This window comes from Homarus americanus, unplaced genomic scaffold (genome assembly GCF_018991925.1).
Source record: "Homarus americanus isolate GMGI-L3 unplaced genomic scaffold, GMGI_Hamer_2.0 scaffold28, whole genome shotgun sequence".
Classification (NCBI taxonomy): Eukaryota; Metazoa; Arthropoda; class Malacostraca; order Decapoda; family Nephropidae; genus Homarus; species Homarus americanus.
In genome coordinates, this window is record NW_024742238.1 from 8,505,510 (window position 1) to 8,514,645 (window position 9,136).

The 9,136-nt window shown below is 35.6% G+C and overlaps 1 protein-coding gene across 1 annotated transcript; it reads right to left on the minus strand.

The window, feature by feature from the left end:
- Positions 1 to 1,019: 1,019 nt before the first annotated feature.
- On the minus strand, positions 1,020 to 8,506 carry LOC121876596 (ribonucleoside-diphosphate reductase subunit M2 B-like). The gene is made up of 4 exons (XM_042381803.1): positions 8,276 to 8,506; positions 8,083 to 8,151; positions 4,910 to 5,059; positions 1,020 to 2,199 (listed from the first exon to the last, which is right to left on the minus strand). The coding sequence occupies exons 1-4, from the start codon at positions 8,384 to 8,386 to the stop codon at positions 1,360 to 1,362; spliced, it is 1,170 nt and encodes a 389-aa protein (XP_042237737.1). The 5' UTR covers positions 8,387 to 8,506; the 3' UTR covers positions 1,020 to 1,359.
- Positions 8,507 to 9,136: the final 630 nt, after the last annotated feature.

The following is a 9,136-nucleotide window of genomic DNA, read 5'->3' on the forward strand; positions in this document are numbered from 1 at the left end:
CTGCAAATTTGGTAAGAAGCTTCTACACCATCCTCGACACCGGCTCCTACTACCACCTGAGATCCCTAGTCCGAGAATTGCTGTTCAAAACCACAACCGCATCCAGCCCATACGTGCACGAACTGATCGCTATAAGAACAGCCCAGTCCCAACCATTGTAAAAATTATCAATAACTTTTAATAAACCAGTGTATTCACTCCCAGTAAACACTACTCCTTGCACTGTCACTATGTTGAAATGAACTGTAGTTTGAGCTTTTCCCCATCTAGTTATTATATGTCTTATTTGTGTCACTTATGTTACTTGTATATTATTTGTAATTCGAAACCCATTCCCCAAATATGTAACTGTATATTTTCAGCCTTCTGGCTGCCAAGCTCTCTCAATAAACCATTAATTATTATTATTATTATTATTAAGTTAAAAACACTTTTTCCTTTACTGCTATAGCAGACTGGAACCAGGCAGATCACATGAAAACCAGCCATGTTATTAAGCAATTGAAAGTTAAAACAAATACATAACAGATGAAGCTCCAGCAAGAGGTTTCTATATTAAACTTTAGAATGTAGAACTGCAATATTGATTTGCTGGTTTGAATTCTATCAAATAAACTTTCACCAATATTGCTGTAGACATACTATTACCGAATAGAAACCAAACGTAATCCTAAGCAAATGCCCCCCCCCCCCCGGAAATAAGCACCCGACAGCTTTGTCCAATATCCTTACCAGTTACCCGCACAGTAAACTGTACTACCATGGCCTACTTGCACTGTACACACATAGTCTATTTTCATGCTGCACTTTCAGTGGTTAGCCATTACCATAACCTTAGTGTCATGCCAATATTATTATGCAATCTGTTAATGCATTAACGTCTTTTTTTTTAAAGAGTATATTGGGGAAATACCATTAGATTCCCTTGCACTTTTCAGTATAACTTTTAGTGGATACTTTAACATTACAGTTTTAGTGGAATCCTAATTACTGACCAACTTTGTAAATAAAAACCTCACTAAAAATGCATATAAATTTATTGTACGAAATAAGTCCGATATACAAAATATACAACTAAAAATTATACAATCATTATGTTAATTAAAATAATACTGTACTATACAGAACAAAAACAACTAAATGGGGTTTCCTGCACTTTCACTTGTCATTCACGTCGACTTCAAAATCAGAACTATCCGTTAAAACAATACTGTACTGCATAAAAATACCTGAAGTTTTTTCTTCCACTTCTCATTCTTGACAACTTATAATCAGTATCATTTTAAGTAATACTGTACTGTACTGTACAAAAACTAAATTAAGTCTTTTCTTGAATTTCCATTTCTCATTCAGGTAGACTTAGAAATCCGCATCCAAAGTGAAACAGCGCTCTTCTTTAGAGTTCATCACACCACATTTTTGATATTCCCCAACTCTCTTTTCAAAGAAGTTGGTTTTTCCTTCCAAAGAGATATTTTCCATAAAGTCAAAAGGGTTTCCTACATTATACAACTTCTCACAGTTTAGCTCAACAAGAAGTCGGTCAGCAACAAATTCAATATATTGTCGCATTAGCATGCAGTTCATGCCAATGAGGTTCACTGGAAGGGCATCTGTTAGAAACTCCTGCTCAATTTTCACAGCATCATCAATGATGGATTGTACGTGTTCTTCACTTGGCTTGTTCACCAGGTGCTTAAACATCAAACAGGCAAAGTCTGTGTGTAGACCTTCATCCCTCGAGATCAATTCATTACTGAAGGTCAGTCCTGGCATCAAACCACGCTTTTTAATCCAAAAAATAGCAGCAAATGAACCACTGAAGAAAATACCTTCAACAGCTGCAAAGGCAATGATCCGTTCAGCAAATGTTGCAGTGTTGTGGGATATCCACCTCAGAGCCCAATTAGCCTTTTTCTTAACACATGGCAAGGTCTCTATGGCATTGAATAATTTGTTCTGTTCCATTGGATCATCTATGTAGGCATTTATGAGAAGACTGTACATCTCGCTATGAACATTTTCAATAGCAATCTGGAAACCATAAAAACATCTTGCTTCCGTTACTTGCACTTCCTGACAAAATCGCTCTACAAGGTTTTCATTAACGATGCCATCAGAAGCAGCAAAGAATGCAAGGATATGAGAAATGAAGTGGCGTTCCCCATCCTTAAGTTTATTAATCCAGTCACTATGATCCTGAAATGTAAAATCCGACCTTTAGTGTTTAAGCAAGCGTCTATTTATAACTTGGCAGCAATAAAAAAAATTTGGGGAATACCCAAGTTAGCATAACAAGGTCCTTACATTTACACAGACATCCTCAGTGTTATAGCACAGCTGGGTTTTTTTTATTTAAAATTTACAGTCGAAAGAAAAGGTCCGAGCCAAAACCCAACATTAATACATAATCTTTTAGCATGATTTTTAAACTTAAAGTTCACCCAAAATCTGAAAATGGGTATAGTACTTAATATACTGATCAGGGATAGTCTTAAAGCTAGAATTTGGATTGCCAATCTTTCTCATACTCGTTAATAACTCATACATTTTATAAGATTTTTTTTGTGTCCGAATTACAATAAACCCAATAAATTTTCAGCAATAGCAAACAAAAAACCTAGTCCAAATCCAGTTTCTCTTTAAAAGAAGGTAGGTTTTCTTGTTGCCACCAAGCAAATTTATGGTGTTTGGAACATTTATTGTGGTTTTGCATTAAATACTTCATCTTAGAAAACTGGTACAGTACAGCATATGTACCAGAATAAATATACAGTAAGCATACACAAAAAGACCAACAGTACAAAGCTATGAAATAAACATTTTAGTTATAAACCACTAACACTGAACCCGCCACTTTTTTCTTTAATTTTCCATTAAAAACAGACTGTAGTCATATTACTAATAACTAGTTTAGGAAAAATATATATAAATTAACGTGCACTTAAAAATAATTACTGTATTAAATTTTTTTTATCTCCAATTATAGTGGAAATCAACAGGATAAGCTTCAAGTCAGACATCTTCTCAGGAATGCTGTACTGTATAACCATTCCATAAATCAATGGATGCCCCATAGCCTTTAGTAAATGCATATCTACTGGACCTAGTTGGTTTGTCACAATTTAAGAATCAACATATAGGAGGAATCGCATTTTGAAACATTCAACAAAATATGCACTGCACTGTATTAACATGTCAGATCACGCCACCGGTTAAATTTTATTGTGTGTGTGTGTGTGTGTGTGTGTGTGTGGGGGAGGGGGGGATCAAGTGCTGGGACAAATTTACAAGTATCCTATTATTATTTCTTTTCTTTTACAAAGGTGCCCCCCACCATCTCTGTCTTATGGCCATTTTCTGTGCTTGCACAAGTCTGCCTTATATGTTGTCCTAATTGCAAGTACTGTATAGCAAATTTTACAGTTTTATGACCTTTCTATCACCAAGTGCAAAGCAGATAGGAAATTTCAGTTTGCAGCTCATTAACATTATATTAAAATTTTCTCATGTCTTCCACCTGATACAATTATCATTGCCAATCCTCTCCCCCAGTATTTATGAACCCAGAGCATTGAAGCAAGATGCCAAAGCACCCACAAATTAAGAGAAACTTCTGGAATGGCCCTAAGGAACCCTACCATAGTAATTACACTAAATGAACATTCCACCTACTGTATATCTTTGATTGCAAGCATTTCATGCAGTTATAATTTATAATACAGTACAGGTTACAAATTAAAATGTCATGGACTACCTGTTAGCTACTAGTGAGTGGGATTGCGACAATATTGTGACATTCGGAAAGGGAGGGGTCGGGTTGGGGGGTTGTCCTCTTTGCTAGATGCACCAACATACAGTACAGCCATGTTTAGTAATGAATCCCATCTACAAGTGCCGATATTTTAAATGTGGTTTTAGATAACATTGTACTGAAATTAAATGTTATTGTATCCAGCCTTTTTTTACATGGACAACATTCCTCCCCCCCTTTTAACTTTGTCTAATCTATGGCATTTATCAATATACCCAATTTCAAATTTTCCCCAAAGAAACAAGGAAAATCATGCCAACAGGCCAATCAGTGGCAAAGAAGGTAAAGTAATCACAGCTAACCCAAACAAGCATGACAATTGGCTATAAAACTGATGAAATATCAATACAGTATATCTCAATTTCTCATCACTAATCCCCAAACAGCAAAATTCAAATTTACCCTTATTTAAGGTAATTTATGACAACTGCTACCACAGATATTACAGTAAGTATTTTAAGAGACAAATTTTATTTTAAATACACCTGTACTGTACAAATATTTTAGACCATAAATCCTCGGTAGTTAGCAGGGCACGAAGGAAATTTCAGGGCAAAGCATGTTCAAGACACTAAAACAAGGTGTACATGCTCTATATACGAAGAAATTTATTTACCCCAAATACCCATGAAAATCTGCCAAGTCAGCGCACATTGCTGTCTGCTCCATTTGTCCACAGCTGACCCACTCGGTCCGAGCGCGGAATTTTTTTTTAAATTACACTATGGCACTACAACAAACTTGCTTTCATTGGTAACAAGTAAATATTTTGTTAAATATGGTGAGGGTCTGCCCAATTAGGAAGTTATGTAAATTTCTTTGGTTGGTTGGATCAGGTTCCAGTTAATGTAGCTTCTTAAAATCCTTATTATAATAAGATGTGGGGAAAAAAAATTATATATATATATATATATATATATATATATATATATATATATATATATATATATATATATATATATATATATATATATATATATATATATATATATATATATATATATATATATTAAAAAAATTAAAAGTCAAACAACTTCTGGGGGTAGCAGTTTTCATACATTATCATACTTAGTCCCTATCCAGATGAAGACTTACCTTTGACAAGTCAACCTCATCTGTAGTCCAGAAAGATGCAAGAGCTTTCTTGTACATTTTGAAGATATCTGGATACTGGATGGGCAAAATGACAAAACGACCTGGGTTCTCTCTCAGAAGAGGCTCCGATTCCTTATCAATAGCAACTACCTGGAATATTAAAGAAAGGTGTAAAATTCCTAATGCAAGTTTTTGGTACATTTCAGACCATAGAGACTGGTACTAAATGCCAATGTAATGCATCTATGCTAGTTTGAAATTCTAAACTAATATAGTTAAAAAATGTTTAAAGCAAATTAAATTAAGCCAGAAGCAGTTCAGTTTCAAATCATACCAAACACTAAACTATCACTTTACATTGAAGATAAGAATTAAATACATATGTAAAACAGTCTGTATATCCTACAGTATGAGGCTATTACTGTATACACTGCAAATATTTGTTACAAGAGTTCATGCACAGGTAAGCGTGCACACCAAAAACATGTGCAACATATTAAACTACATACAGAATTTTCACTCTCGGCTTTTAGCCAGTTACAGCTTGCTTAAAAGGAATCAAACTACAGTAATTGACGAAGTGAAAAACTACTTTTTTTTTGTAATTGTGGGCTTTCCCCATACTGAACTGGGGCACCAATGAACCAGTAGTTTTTGGAATTTACCCAGGTATGTAATTAACTGTTCTTGTGCACATCCACACAATTAGTCAACTAATACTGTACTGAAGAAAACTTTACCTTCAGCGGAGAACATAGTGAATGAATTGCTTTGTTGCTAATATTTCCTCGAGTCTTCTGGTAATTATTCCAGAAACGAAAGCATACAATTTAGGTAGGAATCAAAATATTTTAATAGTTTTTCATGCCAAATACAGTGGAGATTGTGAAAAGTTGGGGGAAATGCATAATTATTCCATTATGAACCTCCCTACCCAGCCAATTTTCACCCCACCAAAGGTACCAAAGGTGGAAAGGGTTTCAAAGCAAACATAAATGTGGGGTGAAAACAACTAAAAGAACCAAACCTAGTTGCTGTACTACCAAAATCTGGGCTAGATAATCCTATTTCGGGGGCCCACAAACCGGTGTTTGCAGAATAATATCCATTCTTCCTACACATTATCTACTGCACAGTTGCCCCCCTTTTGCTTCAAGTGTTATCCAAAACGCTTCCAGCAACTGTTTGTCTCATATTGGAGATGTACCAATTAGAGCAAAAAAAAAAAGTACCGTACATCACCATTTGGTTATATTATACCATTTCATATTAGATTGAGCATACAATACAGAAATTGTTGCAAGCCTTTATATGACAACACTCGGCCAAAAAATGCTGAAAGAAGGATAGAGTATTCTGTGCTACTATAGCATGCAGTCTACAGAACAAAGATATCTTCAGTTTAACCTAACATGAGTATTTTGTAGACCACACACTATAGTAACCCCAATTAGTCGCAAGAAGAACCGAGGATAATAAATTATAAAATATGGGTAATGAATTTAAGGTTTTCTGAAGGTAAAAAATAAGCTTTCTTTACTTCGATATTGGAAAAAAATCAGCCATTCTTAATACGGTACTGAAAAAGATCAAAATGGACCAAGATTAAAAATATTGTCTCGGTCATACACCTATTTGGATGTCTTTTGTTAAACCACAAAAACGATCAGAAAAAATTTAATTTCAACCTAGTCCTAAAATTCGCTGCATGACCAAAACTAACACTACCAATATACACCGGTCCGACTAATTACCCAAATGTAGCCAAATATAACCTGAATAAAGTCAAATAATGGTCCTAGATGAATAAATCGGGCTGTGAATCACTTCTCGATTATTATTTAGAGCCAAAGTCAAAAAAATTGGTAAACTTAATTTAATCTGAGTTGTGTTGTGTTAGGTTAGATTAGATTAGAACATAAGAATGGAGGAAACTGCAGCGGGCCTATTGGCCCATACTGGGCAGTCCCGTTTACACCCAACCCCTATTGCTCATATGAGCATCCAACCTATGTTTGAAGCAATTCAGCGTATTCGAGTTAATGATATTTGGTAACTTGTTCCATTCATCCACTACTCTGTTTCCAAACCAGTGTTTACCTATTTCACGCCTAAATCTAAATTTGTCCAATTTAAAACCATTGTTACGAGTTTGCTCCTGGTTGGATAATTTGAGTACCTTTGTAATGTCCCCTTTGTTTAGCCCTGCCTTCCACTTATACACCTCTATCAGGTCGCCCCTCGCTCTAGGTCTCTCAAGGGAGTGCAGATTAAGATGCTTTAACCTGTCTCTATACTCAAGGTTCCTAATGCCCGGGATTAGTCTTGTCATTCTCCTCTGAATTCTTTCCAAGGATTCTATATCCATTCTGTAATACGGTGACCAGAACTGAACTGCGTAATCCAGGTGTGGTCTCACAAGAGCAAGATACAGTTTTAGGATGACCTCGCTAGTCTTGTAACTAACACTCCTTTGTATGAACCCAAGTACTTTATTAGCCTTGTTACGAGCAAAAACACATTGTTTACTTGGCTTAAGGTTCCTACTTATCATTACTCCTAAATCTCTCTCGCAGATTAGATTAGGTTAGGTACATGCACTTGATCTATGAACTCCGATTAAATTAAGTTTACCAATTTTTTGTGACTTCGTGACACCAAATACTAGTCGAGAAGTGAGTAGCAGTCCGATTTATTCATCTAGGACCATTATTTGACTTCATTCCGGCTATATTTGGCTACATTTGGGTAATTAGTCGGACCCATATATACGGCTAGGAAATTAAACAGGTTTCTTTGGTTGGTTAGTTCTAGAGGTTTCCGACATTTGCTCAAATTTTTTTTCTTTTTTTTCAAGGAGTCGTTTAATAAAACATTATATATATATCCTTGTACAAACGAAGGGAACGTTAAAACGAATTTACCAAAGTCCTTTTGTTCATCAAGAAAGATTTCGGTACACAGGATAGGTTTAATAGGGTACAGTATTAACTTTCTTTACAACACATTTACTTTCTGGACCTAACACGTTGGATCTGGCGTTGGAACAATCATCACTGGTGGATATAGAAAAAACAGATTTTACAATGCACTAGCCCAAAGAACACGCCAAGCATTCTAACGCCTACCGGTACTCTACGTAGAGGTATCAATACATTAAAATGATTACTTACCCGGTCATTCTGCTGAGGGATATTGGCCTTAACGGGAGTGACAATCTTGTTTGCCTTGCGGTTTGAGTCCTGAAAAATAAACGCATAACGGTAACGCATTAGGACAAGACATACACAAGTAAATAGATTAATGCAAGAAGGCTAGGGCAGTAACTAAAGTGAATATACACGATTCAAATAACGTTCACATTACCTTATCCTTGAGGGTAACACTGTTGTCCCTTTCCGTGTGTACCTTATTTTCTTTGTCTTCATGAGCAACATTTGTCACTCTTTCATTAAGTACGTTGGTATAGGAAGGCATTTTCAATGTAGTATGCAGGTGCTTCAACTCCTATGTAAGTGCTCGTCAGTTCCCAATCTGATTGACTGAGGCCACAGACCATCCGCCGCAGACGAAAGGTCCTTAAATCTGGCGGGAAGCTCCAGCTGTTACTGTATTTTGACCAATCACAAGCCAGGAACCTGACGCTCTCACATAAATGTATTCTTCCGCGTACTATTATTCATACTTGGGGAAGATAAAAATATGTCAATAGGAAGATAAATTTGAAGAGTATTAAACAAATATATAAAAATAAATTATACAATTCACAGAATCAATGAATATTCAAATTTTTAGGATACTACTTTACGGATGGGTGTGTAAACATTTACTGGAATAACGCGCCAAACCGCCAAACGTTGTGTAACTTGTTGCCAAATGTGCCTCTTAGTAACATTAAAACCATATCAAATAATTTGTTTGAATTTTTAAATAAAAACAATTAACATTTTTAATACATACCCTACAGTATTTACTTAAGTATTGAAAGCTTGTAACAAATATTTTCTAGAAGGCTCTTTCGTATCAGCAGATGTGGCAAAGTGGCGCGCCAAAATTTTGTATTTTTGTCTGTCATAACACACCGAGACAAAGAAAATTGGGCTTTGAGCATACTCATGAAAAGCACAACACAGGAAATAAAACATTTCCAATAATATCATGTCTGATCAACTCGACATCATTTGCGTTACTTGTCACAGGGAGGAAACTTATATTCGAATTTTCATG

Bases quoted from the DNA above. Each gene is read 5' to 3' on its own strand.
- LOC121876596 (XM_042381803.1), bottom strand. From the start codon at position 8,386: ATGCCTTCCTATACCAACGTACTTAATGAAAGAGTGACAAATGTTGCT. The intron at 8,152-8,275 runs GTAATGTGAACG...TTTATTTTTCAG, and splicing joins GTGTTACCCTCAAGGATAAG to GACTCAAACCGCAAGGCAAA. The intron at 5,060-8,082 runs GTAAGTAATCAT...TTAATATTCCAG, and splicing joins TCCCTCAGCAGAATGACCGG to GTAGTTGCTATTGATAAGGA.